The sequence below is a fragment of the Oncorhynchus clarkii genome, chromosome 17 (assembly GCF_045791955.1).
Source record: "Oncorhynchus clarkii lewisi isolate Uvic-CL-2024 chromosome 17, UVic_Ocla_1.0, whole genome shotgun sequence".
NCBI classification, from domain to species: Eukaryota; Metazoa; Chordata; class Actinopteri; order Salmoniformes; family Salmonidae; genus Oncorhynchus; species Oncorhynchus clarkii.
In genome coordinates, this window is record NC_092163.1 from 22766493 (window position 1) to 22792658 (window position 26166).

Below are 26166 nucleotides of genomic sequence, written 5' to 3' on the forward strand. Positions count from 1 at the left end.
TTCCAGTGGGTCAGAAGTTTACATACACTAAGTTGACTGTGCCTTTAAACAGCTTGGAAAATTCCAGAAAATTATGTCATGGTTTTAGAAGCTTCTAGAAGCTATTTGACATCATTTTAGTCAATTGGAGGTGTACCTGTGGATGTATTTCAAGGCCTACCTTCAAACTCAGTGCCTCTTTGCTTGACATCATGGGGAAATCAAAAGAAATCAGACAAGACCTCAGAAAAAAATTGCAGACCTCCACAAGTATGGTTCATCCTTAGGAACAATTTCCAAATGCCTGAAGGTACCACGTTCATCTGTTCAAACAATAGTGTGCAAGTATAAACACCATGGGACCACACAGCCATCATACCGCTCAGGAAGGAGACGCGTTCTGTCTTCTAGAGATGAACGTACTTTGGTGAGAAAAGTGCAAATCAATCCCAGAACAATACCGATACAAAAGTATCTATATCCACAGTAAAACAAGCCCTATATTGACATAACCTGAAATGAAGCAAGGAGCAAGGAAGAAGCCACTGCTCCTAAACCTCCATAAAAAAAGCCAGACTACGGTTTGCAACTAACTGCACATGGAGACAAATATCTTACTTTTTAGAGAAATGTCCTCTGGTCTGATGAAACAAAAATATAACTTTTTGGCCATAATGACCATCATTATGTTTGGAGGAAAAGGGGGCTTGCAAGCCAAAGAACACCATCCCAACCGTGAAGCATGGGGGTGGCAGCATCATGTTGTGTGGGTGCTTTGCTGCAGGAGGGACTGGTGCACTTCACAAAATAGATGGCATCATGAGGAATGGAAAGTTATGTGGATATATTGAAGCAACATCTCAAGACATCAGTCAGGAAGTTAAAGCTTGGTCGCAAATTTTACTTGTATTTTATTTCACCTTTATTTAACCAGGTATGCTAGTTGAGAACAAGTTCTCATTTACAATTGCGACCTGGCCAAGATAAAGCAAAGCAGTGCGACACAAACTACAACACAGAGTTACACATGGAGTAAACAAGCGTAGAGTCAATAACGCAAATGGGTCTTGCAAATGGACAATGACCCCAAGCATACTTCCAAAGTTGTGGCAAAATGGCTTAAGGGCAACAAAGTCATGGTATCGGAGTGGCCATCACAAAGCCCTGACCTCAATCCCATAGGAAATTTGTGGGCAGAACTGAAAAAGAGTGTGCGAGCAAGGAGGCCGACAAACCTGACTCAGTTACACCAGCTCTGTCAGGAGGAATGGGCCAAAATTCACCCAACTTATTGTGGGAAGCTTATGGTAGGCTACCCGGAACATTTGACCCAAGATAAACATTTTAAAGGCAATGCTACCAAATACTATTTGAGTGTATGTAAACTTCTGACCCACTGGGAATGTGAATAAATAAATAAAAGCTGAAATAAATCCTTCTCTCTTCTATTATTGTGACATTTCACATTCTTAAAACAAAGTGGTGATCCTAACTGATCTTAGACAGGGAATTTTTACTAGGATGAAATGTCAGGAATTGTGAAAAACTGAGTTTAAATGTATTTGGCTAAGGTGTATGTAAACTTCCGACTTCAACTGTGTATATGCATCAGCAGGGATTAAGAAGTGAGTATACGCAATACCCACTGAAAAAAAGGGGGTATATGGTTTATTCCAGGGTAAACCCTCCACTATACCACTGGCCCTGTGTTGATCAAAAATTCCACTCTTCTACATGAGTGCGCTGGTATTACGGTTGCCTTCCTTTCATAATCATGACCCTGTCACACGCTGAAGGCCTATAGGTTCGCCACTGTGCAACCATGTCTATAATAGATACGGCTGTGAAGACATTCATGTTTCAAGGAAGTATATATTTGTATATATTTGGCCTGGCGAAGCCGTTTTATCCACTGACAATGGAAGCTGATATGGTTTCTTGAAGAAACTACGAGCCCTCACTGTCCGAGACCGAGTCAAGACCGAACATATTGACACCGAAACAAAACCGAGATACTCTATGTGGTCTCCAGACTGGACTCGGTCTTGAGTACTACAACACTGCCTGAAGAAGTGATATTCTAACATCAGATGTGCTTTTCATTTGTTTATGTACTATTGTGGGCTCACCAGCTGGCTTCTATCAAGAGGCCAGCTGGAATCGACTGGATTCCCACTGTGAAGATGAGCAGTGCTGCCGCAGCCCCAGTTTCTACTAAGTTGTCAATTTACAGATATGAAAGGAGACATCCCTCAATTATACGAGATGGTTGTTATTTGCTGTGCTCGATTAGGTTGTGCCATTTGAGTAGAGCACCTTCACCTTGTCATCATGACAAGTGCCCCTTAAACCGTATGAATTAATGTATAAAATATCATTTAAAACGTGTAAAATACTATTTTTTTATGATAAGGTAAACATGCTCTACTTTAAGAATAGGATGAATGAAAAGTATTTTGTAATCTCTGCTTTGCAATAAAACATATTTCTTATATCCCAACTACTTTACAATTTAAACACATTTAGCATAGACAATGTAACCAGCCAAGTCAGTTAAGAACAAATTCTTATTTACAATGATGGCCTACACCGGCCATACCCGGACGACACTTGGCCAATTTTGCACCGCCCTATGGGACTCCCAATCACGAGGCTCCGGTTGTGATACAGCCAGGATTCAAACCAGGTGTAAGGTCCTGGGTGTCGTTAGGGTAAAATCAGGCGCAGGAAAGCAGAGTTCAATAAAGTGCTTCTTTACACGGAGAACTACGGTCCCCCCACTTACAGGTGCTCAAACCAAATGCCCCAGACACAGGTAAACGAAAACAGTCTAGCACTAAATACACAAACATGTACATCTAATGCAAACACCAGGGTTACAAAAATCAATCCCACACAACAAACCAGGCGGGCCGGCTGACTAATAAAGCCTCACTAATTATAACCAACTCGAAACAGGTGTACTCAATAAACACATAAGGAGGGGGAGAAAATAATCAGTGGCAGCTAGTAGGCCGGCCGCCGAGCAAGGGGAGCCACCTTCGGTCGGAGTCGTGACACCAGGGTGTCTGTAGTTTTTTAAATTGAACCTTTATTTAACTAGGCAAGTCAGTTAAGAACAAATTCTTAGTTACAATAACAGCCTACAACCAGACAACACTGGGCCAATTGTGCACTGCGCTGTGTGACTCCCAAACACAGCCTGGATTTGAACCAGGGTGTCAGTAGTGATGCCTAAAGCACTGAGATGCAGTGCCTTAGACCACTGCGCCACTCAGGGGATTTACACCAACAAATGTCATGTCAGCACAAGGCATGTACAAATTCTAGTATGATGATTAGCCTCAAATACATTGTCTACTGGAATCATTTTTAATTGAGAACATATAACAATATGTAAACAGTGTGTGAGTCTGCTTCAGATGCACAATGCAAAGGGGAGGGGTGCATCGCAAATGTCCATAAGGCTTAAAGGCGCTCCATGGTCAATCCGATGTCTGCATTGGCCATGCAGCATTTACAGTGATACGGCCTCTGCTGAAGTCACGGCATTCATAATTCTTGAGTTTTGCGGAGCTACACAGAGCTGTTGTGAACTAAGTTGTCAAGGAAGTGAGTTTGTGTTTATACAGGACCTCCCGCCCCCACCTACCGTCAACCAATCATGTCAATGCGGAGCTATACGAAGCCCTCCGCATTGTTACAAAATTTGAGACGTGCATGACAAAGCGGTACGGAGCTCAATTTGAACTCTGCATGCCCCTGGAGGCTCCGAAATTGTGTACCACCATCTATCTATACAGTGCCTCCAACCACATTTTTGAATCAAGCATAAATTGTCTCTAATGCCATCATACTGTAGGCTAGTGGTTCCCAACTCCGGTCGTCGAGTACCCCCCCCCCCCCCAACAATCATCAGGCCCTCAATTAGTTGAATCAAGTATGTTTGTACCCGCAACAAAAGTGTGCTGTTGGGGGTACTCAAGGACTGGAGTTGGGAACTACTGCTATAGGCCTATGGCTGCATTGGCGTTGCATGCCATTATCAGCTGCAAAATGGGTTCACATGGTTGATATAGTGAAAACAATTGACAATCAAATATAACTAATTGGAGAGTTTATGACTGAACAAAAAGGTAATGTTGATTTGAGAATATAACACAGAAACACAGACAAATGAGAGACAGATTCCCTTCCCCAGGTTCCCTTATTGCAGGATTGTGATCTGTGATTAATCAACATCAACACTAGTTCATGTTGAAAAATTGTTAATTAAAACAAGTTTAAACACTTCATTTCAAAGAATCAACATTTTCATAGTGTACAAGTAAGCTAACTCAAATGTAAAGGTTAGACTTTTTAATAACAAGTAGGCTATTATTACTAAAACATAACTTCAGGTAAACAAAAAAAAAGTAAATACCAGAGTGAGCAGACTTCTGTTCCAGCCCAGCAGCAATAGCACACTTGATTATTAACTAATTAGGTTTGATACATTGAATCAGGTGTGTTAGTGCTGGGCTAGAACATATGCCTGCACACCCAGCAGGGTTGGCCTGCTCCAGTTGTAATAGGTTTATACATGGTGTGACTTTTAAACTTTTTGTTCACAAAGTTTGCTAACATATAATCCATGGTTTACAAGGATGTACCCTTATTCTCTTGGGACATTAATTGGGATCTCTTCATCTGCAGAAAGGGTTTGACTGCTCTCTATATCTGAGGACAGAAAACATCTCAAAGAAACAAACTGCATTATACTCAAGTTAGGTATCCCTGAATATTATGTTGCTATAGCTCTCTGTCCTCAGTTTTTCTAGCTTGGGACTGGAACTGGAGAATAGTTTCATAATGACTTCCCACAAAGTTACCTGCCCTATCCAGAGTAGCCCTACTTGCACTTCTCTGACAGCTGGAAGTGTTAGCTAACCCTTTCACCCTCTTCAATGGCTGTTAGCTAGATACCTACAAATACATTTGGAGTTACAATGACAAATGCATGTAGACAGCTAACTAGCTAATATTGTAATGAACACAAGGGGAGACAGAGAGCTGGTTTCAAGCGCAGGGCGCAGCAGGTGTTTATTGCAAAGGACCACAGGAGGAGGCAGGTAGCTGGGTTCTGGGGCAGGCAGAAGGTCATACACAGGGGGTCCAAAAGGGCAATAGTGCAGGCAGGGAGAAGGCTAGTAACATAGTCCGGGAGATCAGGCATTAGGTAGATAACAGGAAATCCAAAAGGCTAAAATACACGCAGGAAATAGGCAAAAGGCATTGTTAGTGAGGCAGGCAAAAACTATCATACATGGGAGGAGTAAATCACGGGGAAAACAGAGCTCTGAAAGACGTGTGTCACAAGACAAACAATACCTCACAGAGAATTAAATAGTGTGTGATAATGACATACGGGTGTGTGAACAGGTGATTAGAATTCAGGTGATTGGGATCTGGAGAGTGAGCTGCGTTCAGGGGATCTAGGTGTTTGAGAGTGTGAGCTGGAAAGTGGGCTGGAAAGTGAGCTGCGTTCAGGGGATCTACGTGTTTGAGATGGTGAGTTGTAAGCAGACATTACAAATATGAAGTTACTAAGCTGGTGATATTTAATTAACGTAGCTAGCAAGCTATACAGTATGTAAAGTTAGCTAACTAGCAAACAAAGATTAACGGCTCATTTGTGTAGCAAGCTAGCTATAATACATCGTTTTATACATATATTTATATATTTCAACATATATTTACTTACTTGAATAGGTTCTCCCACTGCCTCTGTTTTCTGGGTCCTTAGAGAAACTAAATAATGGGCAATCTTCCTGAAGTTTCCAGTGGTAGCAAAACGCAGCCAGCCATGTGGACGATTTGAGGACTTTCAGCAGACTGAGGTTGGTCTTCCAACATGGCGCTTGGTGTGGTTGCGAGGTGATTTATGACGCAACTGTTAGCCCTCTATAGGGAGGAGGTCAGAGACCTGGCGATGTGATCGTGGGCTACAGGAAAAGGAGGGCCGAGCACGCCCCCATTCTCATCGACGGGCTGTAGTGGAGCAGGTTGAGAGCTTCAAGTTCCTTGGTGTCCACATCACCAACAAACTATCATGGCACACCAAGACAGTCATGAAGAAGCACGACAATGCCTATTCCCCTTCAGGAGACTGAAAAGATTTGGCATGGGTCCTCATATCCTCAAAAAGTTATACAGCTGTACCATCGAGAGACTGGTTGCATCACCGCCTGGTATGGCAACTCGGCCTCCGACAGCAAGGCGCTACAGAGGGTAGTACGTACGGGCCAGTACATCACTGGGGCCAAGCTTACTGCCATCCAGGACCTCTATACCAGGCAGTGTCAGAGGAAGGCCCTAAACATGGCCAAAGACTCCGGCCACCCTAGTGATAGACTATTCTCTCTGCTACCGCATGGCAAGCGGTACCTGAGCGCCAAGTTTAGGTCCAAAAGGTTTCTCAACCGCTTCTACCCCCAAGCAATAAAACTGCTGAACAGCTAATCAAATGGCTACCCGGACTATTTTGTTTCATTCATGTGACCGACCAATACTGTTTCATAACGTGACAGACCAACACCTCATAAGGCTTCTTCTCTCTTAGCTGAGACCTTGAAACTGACAGTAGTGTAAAGTACTTAAGTAAAAATACTTTAAAGTACTACTTAAGTAGTTTTTTGGGGTAGCTGTACTTTACTTTACTGTTTATATTTTTGACTACTTTTACTTTTAATTCACTACATTCCTTAAGAAATGATTGTACTTTTTACTCCTTACATTTTCCTTGACACCCAAAACTACTCGTTACATTTTGAATGCTTAGCAGGACAGGAAAATAGGAGTAATCCCTATCCCTAAATGGTTATCCCTACTGCCTCTGATCTGGCGGACTCACTAAACACACATACTTCGTTTGTAAATGATATCTGAATGTTGGAGTGTGCTCGTGGCTTTCCGTAAAAAAATAAAATGATGCCATCTGCTTTGCTTAATATAAGGAATTTGAAATGATTTATACTTTTACTTTTGATACTTACAGTAAGTATATTTTAAACTAAATACTTTTATACTTTTACTCAAGTAGATTTTACTGGGTGACTTTTACTTTTACTTGTGTCCTTTTCTATTGAGATATCTTTGCTTTTACTCAAGTATGATAGTTGGGTACTTTTTCCACCACTGGAAACTGAGATATCTTTAGTTTGTGCTCAAAACAAGGTCTGGGCGTACCGCCAAATTGCAGCTACTGTGAGTGAGGACTTGTACAGTCAGGCACTTGCATGAACACAGAAGTTGTTTTATAGAACAGCACATGAATGGAACACAGAAATTAGTTTTAAGAAAAGCACAAACATAAAAATTATCATTACAGTTTAGTTAGTAAATATAATTTTTCTTAAATATAATTTTTCTTAAATGTAATTTTTCTTAAAACTGCATTGTTGGTTAAGGGCTTGTAAGTAAGCATTTCACAGTAAGGTCTATTGTTGTATTCGGCGCATGTGACAAATAAAATTTCGAGCCATCGCAGATGTGGAAGGCCGAAATAGGCAGATTCGATGGAATGAGATGAGATCTCTAGCTTAAATTGACGCATTTTAAATTGACGCATTTTGAAGAAGATTTTTGTATTATGTTACTTGGATTGTCGCATGGGTTGACCAGGGAAAGAAGTTGACCGGGGAATTTTGTGGAATGGTAATGCAGGTCCATTGACTGGGTTAAATCCTATTGAACAGGTAGGTAGAGACCAAATGGAGGATGTTAATGGAAAGCATTCTAGAACATTCTAGTGTGAAGGAGATTAGCTGTGGGGTCCCGAAGGGGAGCATCCTTGGCCCACTTCTCGTCTTACTATACCTTAACGATATGAAATCAGAAAACGCTCATCATTTGCTTTTGAATGTGGATGACTCTGCTCTACTGGTGTCCAATAAGAACAAAGCCTCAGTAGAAGAGATCCCATGTGCAGAGTTATCCAATATCACTAAATGGCTTTCACATAAACTTTTTCTGCATCTTGGAAAAACAGTTATTTAGTTCCAGAGTAAAGCTTGTAAGGTCCCCTGGTTTTAGTGTCAAAGTGGCCAATATAGTGGTTACACCAAAAACCTCAGGTCAGCTGTGAACTGGATAGGTATCTGACTGGTGAGACTATGGCCCTAAAGGTTTTAACAAAGAACCATAAATATTCATGACACGTAAACAGAGGTTACATAACATCAGGCAATAGCAAGCATTTTTTAAACTGTCTGTTTCAGATACAAGTTTGAGGTGTCTTATTTAATGCTTATTTTATGCTTTAGTCACAAGTAGAAGTAAAGGACAAGTCAACAACATTATTTGGTTGTGAATGAACAGAATTTTAACTTTTTAAAATGAGATTTTCATTGGACAGTTAGTGTCCAATGAAACTTAAAATTTACTTTACTTTAAGTCTGTTACAGTGACACCTCATCTGTGTGAGATGAAACCATAGATAGGTCATAAAAGAGGTCATAAAAGTAAAAGCTTGCACAAACACTCTTGAATTTCTATGATGTGTTTGCCGAATAATACTATTACCTACTAAATGCGTGACAATTCCTACTAACATAGCTGTTGATCTAGAAAGTCTGATGACAAAAATAACATCTTGATAAACTGGCAATATTGATAAATCATATGAACTTTGATTCTCAGATTACCTTATTTTCTTATCTAGACCAACATCAAAACAAGGAAGTGGGAAAGTATTATTTCTGGCATTCATAAGAGCACACAGTGTAAAAAAATTAACTTTCGTTAAAGTGGTGTATCAAACCTAAGTGTGCTTGCTTAGCAGCTTAGCTTCCTACCACCCAGGGTGTACAACAACTCGGACCAGGGCCTCATGGCCAGCCATAGCCTTTTGGGGGCCTAAGCAAGATTTTAAGTTTTATTAAAATAAATATATTTTTTGCAGTTTTAAAACACATATAATACAATTCTCCTAATTTTGCCATGGGGCAGAGAGAACATTTTGCCATTTTAAAACTCATTTCATGTCACGACTTCCGCTGAAGTTGGTGCCTCTCCTTGTTCGGGAGGCGTTCGGCGGTCGTCGTCACCGGCTTTCTAGCTGCCACCGATCTACATTTCTTTTTCTATGTTGTTTTGTCTTGATTGTACACACCTGGTTCCCATTACATTAATATTATTTTTCCCTATTTAACCCTCTGGTTCCCAATATGTTTTGTGCGTGTTTGTTCCTTGTTGAGTGTTTTAAAGCTAATTTCCTGCAATTCTGCACATTTTACAATTAGTTGGATAAAAAATGTAATCATGTGTAGACCTTACCGTTAAATGCTTACTTACAAGCCCTTAACTAACATTTTTTTTTTCAGTTTTAAAGCTAATTTCATGCAATTCTACATTTTGCCATGACTAATGCCATGTTCATATAATTTCTGAGTGAGACTGACAAAAAAAATCTATGGGGGCTCCCTGGAGGTCAGGGCCCCAGGGTAATTCGGACATGATTAGTACAAGGTTTAGATAGCTGGCTAGTCTAACTACCTAGCAATCTAAAGAATGTTAGCTGACATGAGCTAATTCAGTAACTATCAGTGACTGACAGAAGAAGTGGAAAACTGCCGATGCACTAACAAATTTAGCTTATGCTGCTTATTGGCTTGGCCGGCACTGCAGAGCTCTCTACCTTGCAAACAGAAGTGACAGTCCGCTTGACAATGTCTTAAGCTATCTAGCATTGCTGCGCACCACCGCTTGCCCCATTCCCAACCAGAGTTTAGTGGGTGTATACCAGTCATTATAAATATAAAGTAAAGAGCTGATTTTCTAGTCCAGCCAATGGGAAAATGTTACGTGTTGGCAAAAGTATGAGCTCACACAATATCAAGAAATAGCAAGTCTTTTTTTAAACCGTCTGTTTCAGATACAAGTTTGAAGGTGTGGTTTTTAAAGTTTTTTTCTTCTCTTTAATTTATGCTTTGGTCACAGGTACAAGTCAACAACATTATTTTGATATGTGTGAACAGAATATGAGCTTCTAAAAATGTAATTTTCATTGAACAGTTACAGTGTCCAATTGAACTTAAACTTTGCTTTATGTCTGTTAAAGTGGCACCGCATCTGTGTGAGAAAACCATAGAGAGGGAATAAAGTTCAAATCCGTGGCAGAAGCTGTCCACCAATTGTTACCAGTGCAGTCGAGGACCAGTGCAGTCAAAAATCTGCTTTCCCTGTGGTTTAAACATATTTCCACATTATGAGGTTGGAATAAATACTGTGAAATTGTGAAAATGATGATAATGCCCTTTTAGTGTAAGAGCTGTTTGAAAAGACAGCTTGAAATTTCAGCTTGTTTTGGTGGAGTTTTGGCCTGCCTGGTAACATCACCAGTTGGTAAATTAGTTAATTAGGCCAATAATTAAGAGAGTTCTCTGCCAATAACAGCTAGCTTTTAGTTCTCCACTCCCCACTCAGACCACTCCCAGACAGTGCTAGCAAAATTCTTGCTTGAGAAATTGCTCTCAGTTAAGAAGCTATTTTTGTTTATTTTTAACCATTTTAATTGAAAGCAATCACAGTAAGGTACTTAATTGTTACCCAGAAATGATTTGATATTGAGATAAAAACAGCTGCATTGGAACTTTAAAAGCTTGCTCAAACTCTCTATATAATTTCTATGATATTTGCCCAATAATACCATTACCTACTAACTGTGTGATAATGCCGATTAATACACCTGTTGACCTAGAAATTGGTTTGACCTAGAAAGTCGGATGGCAGAACATCCAACATCTTGATAAACTGGCAATGTTGATCAATCATTTGAACTTTGATTCTCAGATGACTCTATTTTCTAATCTAGACCAATATCAAGGAAGTGGGGAATGTATGGGGCGGCAGATGGAATCCCCGAGCTGACAAGGTACAAATCTGTCGTTCTGCCCCTGAACAAGCCAGTTAACCCATTGTTCCTAGGTTGTCATTGAAAATAAGAGCTTTTTCTTAACAGACTTGCCTAGTTTAAATAAAGACAAAATAAAAATACAATTGTCTGGCTGGCATTCATAAGAGCACACAGGTAGTCCCTCCCATTTTCCGTCCATTTTCTAAACTATAAATAGGAATATTCTTTGAGGATCTGTCCATAACATTGGTGTTTACTCCAACTGAAACTACAAAATGTAACTGCAGACATGGCTTCTGATGATCTCCACGTGCTGCTATGCTGTGCCACAAGGTAAGTCTGAAATCCTGGAGATGGCCCAAAATACTATTATGAATTGTTGAATAATTACGTGTTTCAGTAGTACTTACTACTAGGGTTGCAAAATTCCCTGTCATTTTCCAAAGCGCCGGGAATTTTCAGACACAAAATTGTGAAAGTTACCGGGAATATTTCCTCCCTTTGAACATAATTACAAATAATTTGTAGACTGCAATTTTACTACAAGAATCACAAACAGATCATTTCAAACCATGCTTATGCTTATGCATTTGCAAACCATGCTTGTATACGATCATGTGTCTATATTATGCGTGGGATTAGTTAGGAACAGATTTCCAAAATTAAAATCACTTGGAGCTGATTTCCTGGTGTTTTTACAGTATTTTATGTCAAGCAATAAAATTCAAACAAGAAAAGTTTCCCCAGTTGGGGAACCCTGCTGTAGGGGTTTGTATCAATGATGTATTAAAACACTAGATTGCTAATTGATATGTTTTGGCCATTGATAGACTTTGAAGCCACTGTCCACCATATTGGTACTTCTCGGGAAGGAGCAATCCTCCATTGTTTAAAAAAAAAAAAAAAATATTTCACCTTTATTTAACCAGGTAGGCTAGTTGAGAACAAGTTCTCATTTACAACTGTGACCTGGCCAAGATAAAGCATAGCAGTGTGAACAGACAGCAACACAGAGTTACACATGGAGTAAACAATACACAAGTCAATAACACAGTAGAAAAAAATAAAAAAAAGGAGTCTATATACATTGTGTGCAAAAGGCATGAGGAGGTGGGCAAATAATTAAAATTTTAGCAGATTAACACTGGAGTGATAAATGATCAGATGGTCAAGTGCAGGTAGAGATACTGGTGTGCAAAAGAGCAGAAAAGTAAATAAATAAAAACAGTATGGGGATGAGGTAGGTAAATTGGGTGGGCTATTTACCGATGGACTATGTACAGCTGCAGCGATCGGTTAGTTGCTCAGATAGCAGATGTTTAAAGTTGGTGAGGGAGATAAAAGTCTCCAACTTCAACGATTTTTGCAATTCGTTCCAGTCACAGGCAGCAGAGAACTGGAAGGAAAGGCGGCCAAATGAGGTGTTGGCTTTAGGGATGATCAGTTAGATACACCTGCTGGAGCGCGTGCCATGGGTGGGTGTTGCCATCGTGACCAGTGAACTGAGATAAGGCGGAGCTTTACCTAGCATGGACTTGTAGATGACCTGGAGCCAGTGGGTCTGGCGACGAATATGTAGCGAGGGCCAGCCGACTAGAGCACACAGGTCGCAGTGGTGGGTGGTATAAGGTGCTTTAGTAACAAAGCGGATGGCACTGTGATAAACTGCAACCAGTTTGCTGAGTAGAGTATTGGAAGCCATTTTGTAGATGACATCGCCGAAGTTGAGGATCGGTAGGATAGTCAGTTTTACTAGGGTAAGTTTGGCGGCGTGAGTGAAGGAGGCTTTGTTGTGAAATAGAAAGCCGATTCTAGATTTGATTTTGGATTGGAGGTGTTTGATATGAGTCTGGAAGGAGCGTTTACAGTCTAGCCAGACACCTAGGTACTTATAGATGTCCACATATTCTAGGTCGGAACCATCCAGGGTGGTGATGCTAGTCGGGCGTGCGGGTCCAGGCAGCAAATGGTTGAAAAGCATGCATTTGGTTCCATAGGAATGCTACATTATTTCAATTTAATGTTTCAAGGGCGAAATTACATATATTTAAGTATTTCTTTGTTGTAGAGTGAACAGTAACATTCATACTCTCTAAGAATTGTATTTTAAGGAAACATTTTTTGTTGTTTTATTTGTTCATATAATACAATTTAAAATTATGCATTAAGGTGTCTGTAATATAATATGCTTGACAAAAAATAATATTTCCTTTTTTACACTGGTGGAGGGGTAGTAAAATGGTGACGCAGTGATTTCAAAACAGCGCCACCCATCAGTCATCTAGTGTTTACATGCACCATTGGTTTGTATGTGTGCTACAGCAGATGGAAGTTATGGCTCCCTGCGTGGAGGCCACGTCAAGCAGTGTTTGGAATAAAGAACCTAAAAGGATATAGCTGTGCCTGTCCACTTATAATTGTTGGTATCATAATGACAAATTACTTCCTCATATAAATAAAAATCTCAATAATAAATACAATGAAAATGTATAACCACGTCTTTATTAATAGTTTGTTTCCATGACAGCCTAATTTTTGACACCACAGTAAAGCAGACAGGGATTCTGGGCTCTGCACTCTAATCGCACAGAAAACTTCAGCAACGAATGTCTGTGAAACTCAAAGTGGAAGAATATGCCATGCTGGAACTTGGTTTGTACATCTTTTAGGAAATCTTCTGAAGTTTTGACCTATTTGCTGTTCTGGAATTAGGTTTTCTGTATCACCGTTCCTCCAGAAAGGGCAAGTATAGAAGAGAGCATGTTGATGGGCATGGACATTTTAGGCATCGCCCAGGGAGACATAGGATTTGTCATGACCATTGTGGTCTGCACACTCCCCATTTGGATAGAGACAACAATAGGAGACAACCTTTTCATCTAGGAGGGCCTGTGGATGAGATGTGTGACCAAGAACACAGGCCAGATGTAGTGTAAGGTCTACGACTCCATGCTGGCCTTACCTCAGGACCTGCTGGCCTCCAGAGCCCTGACCATCATCTCCATCATGTCTGGGGTTCTGGGGGTGATGCTGCTCATCAGGGTCAAAAGCACCAACCACATCAAGAGTCAAAAGTCCAAGGCCATAGTGATTCCAACTGGAAATCTCTTCCTCATCCCTTTCTCCTGGATAGCCAGAAACATTATCTGAAACTCCCACAACTCATTGATTGCCCAGAGGAGTGAGCTGAGGGCTTTACATCAGATGGGGGGCCTCATCCTTGCTCCTGACCAGGGGGACCATGCTGTATAGAACTGTCTATCCCTCCAATATCTCCTAAAGCCCCACTGAAGCAGGAGTTGGATGGAGTTTGTGGTCAACACCCTGGGAGTGGCAGGGTGGATGATCTCCCTAGTGACCTTTGCTTTGTCCTTACAGGCAATTATTCTGTTTCCCCATTACAGTAGGGTAGTAGCTTTGGCCATCACCGCCATCTCCAGCATCCTTGGAACTCTGGGGGTGTTGGAGTCCATTTTCAGGGCCAAGTGCACTGAATACCTCAAGTGGAATTTGTCCAAAGACAGGGTGACGGTCATTGGCGGAACATTTCTCATCCTGGCCTGTACCGGTCATCTGACCTTTGTCTTCTTGGTTGCCCTTGATGTAAACTCAAAATCATGAATGATTTAGGTGTTTTTTCTGAATGCAATAGGTGGGCCCCTGCCCTGCTCCTGATAGTAGGGACCATACTCCTGGTTAGAGCAGAACAAGCCAGACTCTGTTACTCACTCAACCGCTAACAGCTTTGTCATTTCTTGTTTATTTGGGGAGTTTCCTCCATATTCCTTGCACCCATCTTATTCCTTCATACACTTGTAAAAACCAAAAGAGTAGGGGCTAGAAAAATATCCTTGGCTTTCCTGCGGGTGTGATGTGAGACATGGTCTGGGAAGAGAAGTTCCTGAGGAGACTGCAATGAAGAGATATATTCAGACATGGGTGAAAAAAGGTCTAATATTTCAGCTGTGCTTGATTGAACTTGCCCTTTATAATGAAACCAATTTAAAAAGTCTGTAATTATTTACCTCAATTTATATGTTAAACTTGATGCAAACAATACATACATGTTTATCTCAAGAAACCATTTATTCTCTAAATGTTGTCTTATTTACTTGTCAACTGATTTATTGACAAATGAATAGATCAATGGCAAATAGACAGTTTAAACAAAATCACATGCAAAGGTTCTGTGGTATGTTTAAGGGTGGATGGAGAAATGGAAAACCTAATCAGTTGCACAACTGCATGTGTTCAACACAACCCATCTGAAATCAGAGAGGTGCAGGGGGGGCTGCCTTAATCGACGTCAACGGCTCCTTTGTTGTTGGGGGTTATTGTCTTGCTCAAGGGCAGCAAGGGAAACATTCAAACCAACGTTTCGGATACTTGCACCAACGCTCTTAACCGCTTGGATACCGGCCGCATTCAGTTAGGTCTGCCAATTCTCCTGTTCATAAAACTCATTGGTCAGATGTGCCTTAACAGGAATGAATCATTTATGGTTTTGTGACCACATGATGGCGATGGTGTATAGCCGGAGAGAATAGTCATGACTGTATTATTACAGTCTCTCTCACTCACTTTCAATCTCGGCTCAGTGGTCAGAGAAAGAATCGCACAAATGCATACGTGCAGATACACACACACACACATGCTGTAATGACGAGACGATACAGCAGCAGACTCAAACTGCACTTACAAAATCAGCCTTTTTATTCAAAACTAAACTTCAGAGCTGCAAGGTCGCTGCAAGGCTAATAGGTAGGTGTCCGTTTTTGGTTTTTAAGACAACGGTGATATTACGTCTGCAACAACAGACAGATCTCTGATCGCAGGTTAGGATGCTCCTGTAACGTACACAGGGCAGTGTTCATAAGGGCAAGCAAAGAAACGTTTTAAAATGCTTTGCAACGGAGAACGAGCATGTCAGTTTCAGTCCATTTTCTTCTGTTTGGTGCCTAATGAACAGGACCCAGTTACCAAGCAATGGATGCCAGGACACAGAACGGCACCGCAATCAACATACGCCTGCAATGTGAAAATCACCACAGCTCGTTTGCACAAACGTGAAAACTTCTATCGTATTCGAGTCAGTGCAGCTTAAGCTATTAATAGCCTTTTCACTCTACTAAGCCAAACCATACTGTACTGTTCTGGCTTGGTTACGCATCATCCTCATTTACTAGAACCGTGCTGCAAAGGATCATGTGAAAAGAAAGTATCCAAACCAGCACAGTATGGTTTGAGGCGGACTTATGGTGTGCATCAGGCAATAGCCGGACAGTGTGTGACAACCTCCTGTCGAGGGACATCATACACAGTCTTCTGTACCTTTTTTTCTATTTTAACAGTGAGAGATCCAGCCGATGGAGACCATGACAACCCGTCTGACAGATAAGCACATATAGGTACCCTTCTTACAACACCCCAAAATTCACAAGAATATAACTTCTTTGCATTCGGCTCACTCCATACATATTTTTTTTCTCCAAAGCTAATTTTTACACTGGCATTCTACACATAATAAAGGCAAAAAATTAAAGCAACAAGCAAAAACAGAAACTTGGGAAACAATGATGAGTCCTTGCAGTGCAATGACATCACATTCAGGGTCTGTCTGTGTGTGTGTGTGTGTGTGTCAACTTTGGATATTAAGTGTAAAGAAAGCGGACTAGTCCAAGTTGGTTTCTTTCCTCTCTCTCCTCTTCATCCCACCTTCCTTCCTTCCTTCCTTCCATCCATCCATCCATCCCTCTTTCCAAATCTGTCCACAGCAGCAGCAGGTGATGGCAGTGGCGCCTCAGGACCAACCGCTTCTCTCATATTAGCTCAGATTCGACGGCTTGTTCAATTCTACCTTTACTCCCTTTTCTCCTGCACCTATAGGACAGAATAGAGAAGGAGGGAGAGCGGAGAGTTATATTTTATTCAACCAGTTAAGAACTAATCATTATTTTATTCATTTTTATTCAACCAGTTAAGAACAAATTCTTATTTTATTCATTTTTATTCAACCAGTTATGAACAAAATTCTTATTTTCAATGACTTCCTATAAAGTCTTACTTCGTATGATGATCACTATGGTCCTGTAGTCATAAAGAGTCTTAGTCTCACAGTGCTGATCTAGGATAATTTGATCTTATTTATTACGATCCAAAAGGCAAAACCGATCCTATATCAGCACTCCTACTTTGAGATTTTTTATGAATACGTGTCCAGGACTCCATCTTACTTGTTAGGTATTTCTCCTTGGCCCGAGCTCGTTCATCGGCATCAAAATACCACACTGTTATGGCATACCTGGACAGCGAGTGAGACAACGGAAACAGAGAGGTCAACGAACATACAATTATTCACATAATATGTATACATATACTAACACTAACACTACCCAACCATTTGTTATGGTCCAACTATTCTAACATTATTGAGCATTTTCAAATATATTAAAGCTGGATAGTGTTGGTGGTGTTGCTTAATGTGGTAACACTTTACAATAATGTCTGTTCATAGATCAAGGCATGCATTAACCTAATGTAAACTACGTCACAATTCACGCTTCAACCAAGTTCTCAAAATGTGTGGGATTGTGATGGAAGACAAGCAGACAACTCTGGGTTGAAGGTCAGGAGTAGGACATTTTCTCTGGGGTCAAAAGGTCAGAGGTCAAGCTAAGATTGCGACTTCCGGCGCCGACAGAGATGGCCGCCTCGCTTCGCGTTCCTAGGAAACTATGCAGTTTTTTGTTTTTTTACGTGTTATTTCTTACATTAGTACCCCAGGTCATCTTAGGTTTCATTACATACAGTCGAGAAGAACTACTGAATATAAGATCAGCATCAACTCACCATCAGTACGACCAAGAATATGTTTTTCGCGACGCGGACCCTGTGTTCTGCCTTACAAACAGGACAACGGAGTGGATCCTATGCAGCGACCCAAAAAAACGACTCCGAAAGAGAGGGAAACGAGGCGGTCTTCTGGTCAGACTCCGGAGACGGGCACACCGTGCACCACTCCCTAGCATTCTTCTTGCCAATGTCCAGTCTCTTGACAACAAGGTTGATGAAATCCGAGCAAGGGTAGCATTCCAGAGGGACATCAGAGACTGTAACGTCCTTTGCTTCACTGAAACATGGCTCACTGGAGAGACTCTATCCGAAGCGGTGCAGCCAACGGGTTTCTCCACGCATCGCGCTGACAGAAACAAACATCTTTCTGGTAAGAAGAGGGGCGGGGGCGTATGCCTCATGGCCAACGTGACATGGTGTGATGAAAGAAACATACAGGAACTTAAATCCTTCTGTTCACCTGATTTAGAATTCCTCACAATCAAATGTAGACCGCATTATCTACCAAGAGAATTCTCTTCGATTATAATCACAGCCGTATATATCCCCCCCCAAGCAGACACATCGATGGCTCTGAACAAACTTTATTTAACTCTCTGCAAACTGGAAACGATTTATCCGGAGGCTGCATTCATTGTAGCTGGGGATTTTAACAAGGCTAATCTGAAAACAAGACTCCCTAAATTTTATCAGCATATCGATTGCGCAACCAGGGGTGGAAAGACCTTGGATCATTGTTACTCTAACGTTCCGCGACGCATATAAGGCCCTGCCCCGCCCCCCTTTCGGAAAAGCTGACCACGACTCCATTTTGTTGATCCCTGCCTACAGACAGAAACTAAACCAAGAGGCTCCCACGCTGAGGTCTGTCCAACGCTGGTCCGACCAAGCTGACTCCACACTCCAAGACTGCTTCCATCACGTGGACTGGGAGATGTTTCGTATTGCGTCAGATAACAACATTGACGAATACGCTGATTCGGTGTGCGAGTTCATTAGAACGTGCGTTGAAGATGTCGTTCCCATAGCAACGATTAAAACATTCCCTAACCAGAAACCGTGGATTGATGGTAGCATTCGTGTGAAACTGAAAGCGCGAACCACTGCTTTTAATCAGGGCAAGGTGTCTGGTAACATGACTGAATACAAACAGTGCAGCTATTCCCTCCGCAAGGCTATCAAACAAGCTAAGCGCCAGTACAGAGACAAAGTAGAATCTCAATTCAACGGCTCAGACACAAGAGGCATGTGGCAGGGTCTACAGTCAATCACGGACTACAGGAAGAAATCCAGCCCAGTCACGGACCAGGATGTCTTGCTCCCAGGCAGACTAAATAACTTTTTTGCCCGCTTTGAGGACAATACAGTGCCACTGACACGGCCTGCAACGAAAACATGCGGTCTCTCCTTCACTGCAGCCGAGGTGAGTAAGACATTTAAACGTGTTAACCCTCGCAAGGCTGCAGGCCCAGACGGCATCCCCAGCCGCGCCCTCAGAGCATGCGCAGACCAGCTGGCCGGTGTGTTTACGGACATATTCAATCAATCCCTATACCAGTCTGCTGTTCCCACATGCTTCAAGAGGGCCACCATTGTTCCTGTTCCCAAGAAAGCTAAGGTAACTGAGCTAAACGACTACCGCCCCGTAGCACTCACATCCGTCATCATGAAGTGCTTTGAGAGACTAGTCAAGGACCATATCACCTCCACCCTACCTGACACCCTAGACCCACTCCAATTTGCTTACCGCCCAAATAGGTCCACAGACGATGCAATCTCAACCACACTGCACACTGCCCTAACCCATCTGGACAAGAGGAATACCTATGTGAGAATGCTGTTCATCGACTACAGCTCGGCATTCAACACCATAGTACCCTCCAAGCTCGTCATCAAGCTCGAGACCCTGGGTCTCGACCCCGCCCTGTGCAACTGGGTACTGGACTTCCTGACGGGCCGCCCCCAGGTGGTGAGGGTAGGCAACAACATCTCCTCCCCGCTGATCCTCAACACTGGGGCCCCACAAGGGTGCGTTCTGAGCCCTCTCCTGTACTCCCTGTTCACCCACGACTGCGTGGCCACGCACGCCTCCAACTCAATCATCAAGTTTGCGGACGACACAACAGTGGTAGGCTTGATTACCAACAACGACGAGACGGCCTACAGGGAGGAGGTGAGGGCCCTCGGAGTGTGGTGTCAGGAAAATAACCTCACACTCAACGTCAACAAAACTAAGGAGATGATTGTGGACTTCAGGAAACAGCAGAGGGAACACCCCCCTATCCACATCGATGGAACAGTAGTGGAGAGGGTAGCAAGTTTTAAGTTCCTCGGCATACACATCACAGACAAACTGAATTGGTCACACAGACAGCATCGTGAAAAATGCGCAGCAGCGCCTCTTCAACCTCAGGAGGCTGAAGAAATTCGGCTTGTCACCAAAAGCACTCACAAACTTCTACAGATGCACAATCGAGAGCATCCTGGCGGGCTGTATCACCGCCTGGTATGGCAACTGCACCGCCCTCAACCGTAAGGCTCTCCAGAGGGTAGTGAGGTCTGCACAACGCATCACCGGGGGCAAACTACCTGCCCTCCAGGACACCTACACCACCCGATGTCACAGGAAGGCCATAAAGATCATCAAGGACATCAACCACCCGAGCCACTGCCTGTTCACCCCGCTATCATCCAGAAGGCGAGGTCAGTACAGGTGCATCAAAGCTGGGACCGAGAGACTGAAAAACAGCTTCTATCTCAAGGCCATCAGACTGTTAAACAGCCACCACTAACACTGAGTGGCTGCTGCCAACACACTGACACTGACTCAACTCCAGCCACTTTAATAATGGGAATTGATGGGAAATGATGTAAATATATCACTAGCCACTTTAAACAATGCTACCTTATATAATGTTACTTACCCTACATTATTCATCTCATATGCATACGTATATACTGTACTCTATATCATCGACTGTATCCTTATGTAATACATGTATCACTAGCCACTTTAAACTATGCCACTTTGTTTACATACTCATCTCATTTGTACATACTGTACTCGATACCATCTACTGTATCTTGCCTATGCTGCTCTGTACCATCACTCATTCATGTATCCTTATGTACATATTCTTTATCCCCTTACACTGTGTACAAGACAGTAGTTTTGGAATTGTTAGTTAGATTACTTGTTATTACTGCATTGTCGGAACTAGAAGCACAAGCATTTCGCTACACTCGCATTAACATCTGCTAACCATGTGTATGTGACAAATAAAATGTGATTTGATTTGATTTGAGATCACCCTACCTGGTGTGGTATGCCGGCTGCACCTCATGGGGGTTCCGCCGGTCCGACCAGAAGAAGAGCAGGCGGTCGAACTTAGGTTCGATGTCGGCAAACTGTGCCTTGGCCTCTGGGAAAATCCTCAGGATTCCTCCGTGTTCCTGCGAGACAAAACAAGTCATGTGTGACATCAATAAATGATCCAAACTTATCCAATAATTCATTAATTCAGAAATTATTAAAATTGTATTCCCCTATTTCAATTTGTCAAAGAACATATCCCCTCATAAAACAGCACAAGGTACGAATAGAAAGAAAAATCATATGGAATAAGAACCTTTAAAAACACCTTTAAGAACACCTACCGTTCTGGGCATTGAAACATTACTTTTTTTCTAAATGCCATGCTGCAGCAAGGTACATTGTTAATATGACAATCTTCCGCAGGGAAACCAAGCACCAAGTTTAATTCGCAATTGCAAATATCATCGAACAATAACCTTTGTAATTAAATATATTTAAATATATATTTAAATATATATATATATTTGCAGACCAGTCAAAGGACATTCCCAAAACTGTTGCCACAAAGTTGGAAGCACAGAATCGTCTGCCGTAGCATACAGATACTGTAGCGTTCTCCTGCAATGCGCATGGTGATCTTAAGCTTGTGTGCGGCTGCTCGACCATGGAAACCCATTTCATTAAGCTCCCGGCAAACAGGTCTTGTGCTGACATTTCTTCCAGAGGCAGTTTGGAACTCTGTAGGGAGTGTTGCAACTGAGGGCAGGCGTTTTTTACGTGCTACACGCTCCAGCACTTGGCTGTCCAGTCCTGTGAGCTTGTGTGAAGCCTACCACTTCGTGGCTGAGCCTATGTTGCTCTTAGATGTTTCAACTTCACAATAACAGCACTTACAGTTGACCAGGGCAGCTCTAGCAGGGCAGAAATTTTACAAACTGACTTGTTGGAAATCCTATGACGGTGCCAGGTTGAAAGTCACTGATAGAGATGCATGGCTGTGTGCTCAATTTTATACACCTGTCAGCAACAGATGTAGCTGAAATCCACTAATTTGAAGGGGTGTCCACATACTTCTGTCTATGTAGTGTATGACGTGACCCTGACTGTGCAGAAAAAAAAGTGATGAGGTTCAGGAGCGAAACAGGGTTGCATTTTGGTTCAAACTAGCGGTCGACCGATTAATCGGAATGGCCGATTAATTAGGGCCGATTTCAAGTTTTCATAACAATCGGAAATCGGTATTTTTGGGCGCCGATGAGACTTTTTTTTTTACACCTTTATTTAATCTTTGTTTAACTAGGCAAGTCAGTTAAGAACACATTCTTATTTTCAATGACGGCCTAGGAACAGTGTGTTAACTGCCTTGTTCAGGGGCAGAATGACAGATTTTCACCCTGTCAGCTCGGGGATCCAATCTTGCAACATTAACTAGTCCAATGCAATAACAACCTGCCTCTTTCTCGTTGCACTCCACAAGGAGGCTGTTATGCGAATGCAGTAAGCCAAGGTAAGTTGCTAGCTAGCATTAAACTTATCTTATAAAAAACCAATCATAATCACTAGTTAACTACACATGGTTGATGATATTACTAGATATTATCTAGCGTGTCCTATATATAATCTGACTGAGCATACAAGTATCTGACTGAGCGTTGGTAGGCAGAAGTAAACATTCATTCAAACAGCACTTTCGTGCATTTTGCCAGCAGCTCTTCGTTGTGCGTCAAGCATTGCGCTGTTTATGACTTCAAGCCTATCAACTCCCGAGATGAGGCTGGTGTAACCGAAGTGAAATTGCTGGCTAGTTAGCGCACGCTAATTGTCGTTGTTTTGCTGGTTCGAGCCCAGGGAGGAGTGAGGAGAGGGACGGAAGCTATACTGTTACACTGGCGATACTAAAGTTCCTATAAGAACATCCAATAGTCAAAGGTTAATGAAATGCAAATGGTACAGAGGGAAATAGTCCTATAATTCCTATAATAACTACAACCTAAAACTTCTTACCTGGGAATATTGAAGACTGATGTTAAAAGGAACCACCAGCTTTCATATGTTCTCATGTTCTGAGCAAGGAACTGAAACGTTAGCTTTCTTACATGGCACATATTTTACATGGAACATATTGCACTTGTACTTTCTTCTCCAACATTTTGTTTTTGCATTATTTAAACCAAATTGAACACGTTTCATTATTTACCTGAGGCTAAATTAATTTTATTGGTGTATTATATTAAGTTAAAATAAGTGTTCATTCAGTATTGTTGTAATTGTCATTATTACAAATAAGTAAATACATTTAAAAAAAAAAAAAAATCGGCTGATTAATCGGTATCGGCTTTTATGGTCCTCCAATAATCGGTATCGGCGTTGAAAAATCATAATCGGTCGACCTCTAGTTCAAACCATTTGTATCAGATTCACCTTCAGTTGTGGCTAAATCAACCGCTTGTTAGGCAAATAGCGGGGAGGAATGAGGAAGTAAACTCAGCAAAAAAAGAAACGTCCTCTCACCGTCAACTGCTTTGATTTTCAGCAAACTTAACAGGTGTAATTATTTGTATGAACATAACAAGATTCAACAACTGAGACATAAACTGAAAAAGTTCCACAGACAAGGTGACTAACAGAAATTGAATAATGTGTCCCTGAACAAAGGGGAGGGGGGGCAAAATCCAAAGTTACAGTCAGTACCTGGTGTGGCCACCAGCTGCATTAAGTACTGCAGTGCATCTCCTCCTCATGGACTGCACCAGATTTGGCAGTTCTTAATGTGAGATGTTACCCCACTCTTCCACAAAGGCACCTGCAAGCTCCCGGACATTTCTGGGGGGAATGGCCCTAGCCCTCACCCTCCGATCCAACAGGTCCCAGACGTGCTCAATGGGATTGAGATCCGGGCCCTGCGCTTGCCGTGGCAGAACACTGACATTCCTGTCTTGCAAGAAATCACACACAGAACGAGCAGTATGGCAGGTGGCATTGTCATGCTGGAGGGTCATGTCAGGATGAGCCTGCAGGAAGGGTACCACATGAGGGAGGAGGATGTCTTCCCTGTAATGCACAGCGTTGAGATTGCCTGCAATGACAACAAGCTCAGTCCGATGCTGTGACCCACCACCCCAGACCATGACGGACACTCCACCTCCAAGTCGATCCCGCTCCAGAGTACAGGCCTCAGTGTAACGCTCATTCCTTCGACGATAAACACAAATCAGACCATCACCCCTGGTGAGACAACTGGTGAAGAGCACTTTTTGCCAGTCCTGTCTGGTCCAGGGGCGGTGGGTTTGTGTCCATAGGCAATGTTATTGCCGGTGATGTCTGGTGAGGACCTGCCTTACAACAGGCCTACAAGCCCTCAGTCCAGCCTCTCTCAGCCTATTGCAGAAAGTCTGAGCACTGATGGAGGGATTGTGCGTTCCTGGTGTAACTCGGGCAGTTGTTGTTGCCATCCTGTACCTGTCCCGCAGGTGTGATGTTCGGATGTACTGATCCTGTGCAGGTGTTGTTACACGTGTTCTGCCACTGCGAGGACGATCAGCTGTCTGTCCTGTCTCCCTGTAGCACTGTCTTAAGCGCCTCACAGTACGGGCATTGTAATTTATTGCCCTGTCCACATCTGCAGTCCTCATGCCTCCTTGCAGCATGCCTAAGGCACATTCGCACAGATTAGCAGTGACCCTGGGCATCTTTCTTTTGGTGTTTTTCAGAGTCAGTAGAAAGACCTCTTTAGTGTCCTAAGTTTTCATAACTGTGACCTTAATTGACCTACTGTCTGTAAGCTGTTAAGTGTCTTAATAACAACCGTTCCACAGGTGCATGTTCATTAATTGTTTAAGGTTCATTGAACAAGCATGGGAAAAAGTGTTTAAACCCTTTACAATGAAGATCAGTGAAGTTATTTGGATTTTTTAAAATTATCTTTGAAAGACAGGGTCCTGAAAAAGGGACGTATCTCTTTTTGATGTGTCTGTGTCTGTTGCTATTTACTCTATGCAGATAAGTTGTGGTTCGGTGTACACACATGACCTGGAAAACAAACAGAGGAGCAATCACATCCACGGATAAAGCTGTTACCACGTGTAGCGTTTTCTGGGAGTTGGGCCAGTGTGAGTTAAGAGGAAAATGAGCAACACCAAGGCAACAAACACAATGACACACAGGCCAAAATACACATTATAAACTGGGTGGTTCAAGCCCTGAATGCTGATTGGCTGACAGCCGTGGTATATCAGACCGTATACCACAGGTATGACAAAACATTTATTTTTACTGCTCTAATAACATTGGTAACCAGTTTATAATAGCAATAAGGCACCTCTGGGGTTTGTGATGTATGGGGCGACAGTGGTCAGAGCGTTGGCCCAGTAACCGAAAGGTTGCTGGATCGAATCCCTAAGCTGACAAGGTAAAAATCTGTCGTTCTGCCCCCGAACAAGACAGTTAACCCCCCCGGTAGCCCGTCATTGTAAATAACATTTTGTTCTTAACTGACTTGCCTATTTAAATACAAATATGGCTATGGGCTGTGTCCAGGCACTCCGTGTTGCGTTGTGCTTAAGAACAGCCCTTATCTGTGGTATATTGGCCATATATCACACATGCCAACACATACAAATAAATGCATGCAAACACACATAGGTGCACACACACACACCCCTTGAAACACGCAGGATAGAAATGTTAAGGGTGGGAAAATTTTAAAAGGAGAATGGCTTTTTCCTGTGGGTTAATCTGGTGCTAAACATAGCTATGAGGAATCTGCACGGCGTGATTTACATAACTTATGAATGCAGGTTTGCTTGAGGGCCGGTGTGTGACAGGTATGTGTGAGGGGTGTGTGTGTGTGTGTTTGCCTTTGACTGCGTGGGTTCCGATGTGTGTGTGTGTGCAGTGTGTGAAGAAGAAATGAGAGCGGGGTCTGTTGACCTTCAAACATGCACATTTCCCCAAGCTTCTCTGGGGGATCAAGTTAACCGTTCGCCTCCTAAGGGGGACTGGGGAATGATGAGGAACTAGTGGATATGAGAGAGTAGTAAATTGGTCTTAACCAAGTAGAAAATAACTAAAAGGGAAGGTTTTGCTATTTGGAGTGATTTTAATGGCAACAGAAATTGTATCTGAT

The 26166-nt window shown here is 42.3% G+C and overlaps 1 protein-coding gene across 1 annotated transcript in view; it reads right to left on the reverse strand.

Annotated features, from left to right (window-relative positions):
* Positions 1–13356: 13356 nt before the first annotated feature.
* The window catches only part of LOC139370551 (egl nine homolog 1-like), a 45725-nt gene continuing 32915 nt past the window's right edge, over positions 13357–26166 (reverse strand). The window contains exons 3-5 of the mRNA XM_071110118.1: positions 21042–21178; positions 17107–17174; positions 13357–16753 (exon numbers count right to left, since the gene is read on the reverse strand). Of these exons, the coding sequence (XP_070966219.1) occupies positions 16698–16753; positions 17107–17174; positions 21042–21178 (261 nt within the window). The 3' untranslated portion in view covers positions 13357–16697. The remainder of the gene's footprint in view (positions 16754–17106; positions 17175–21041; positions 21179–26166) is intronic.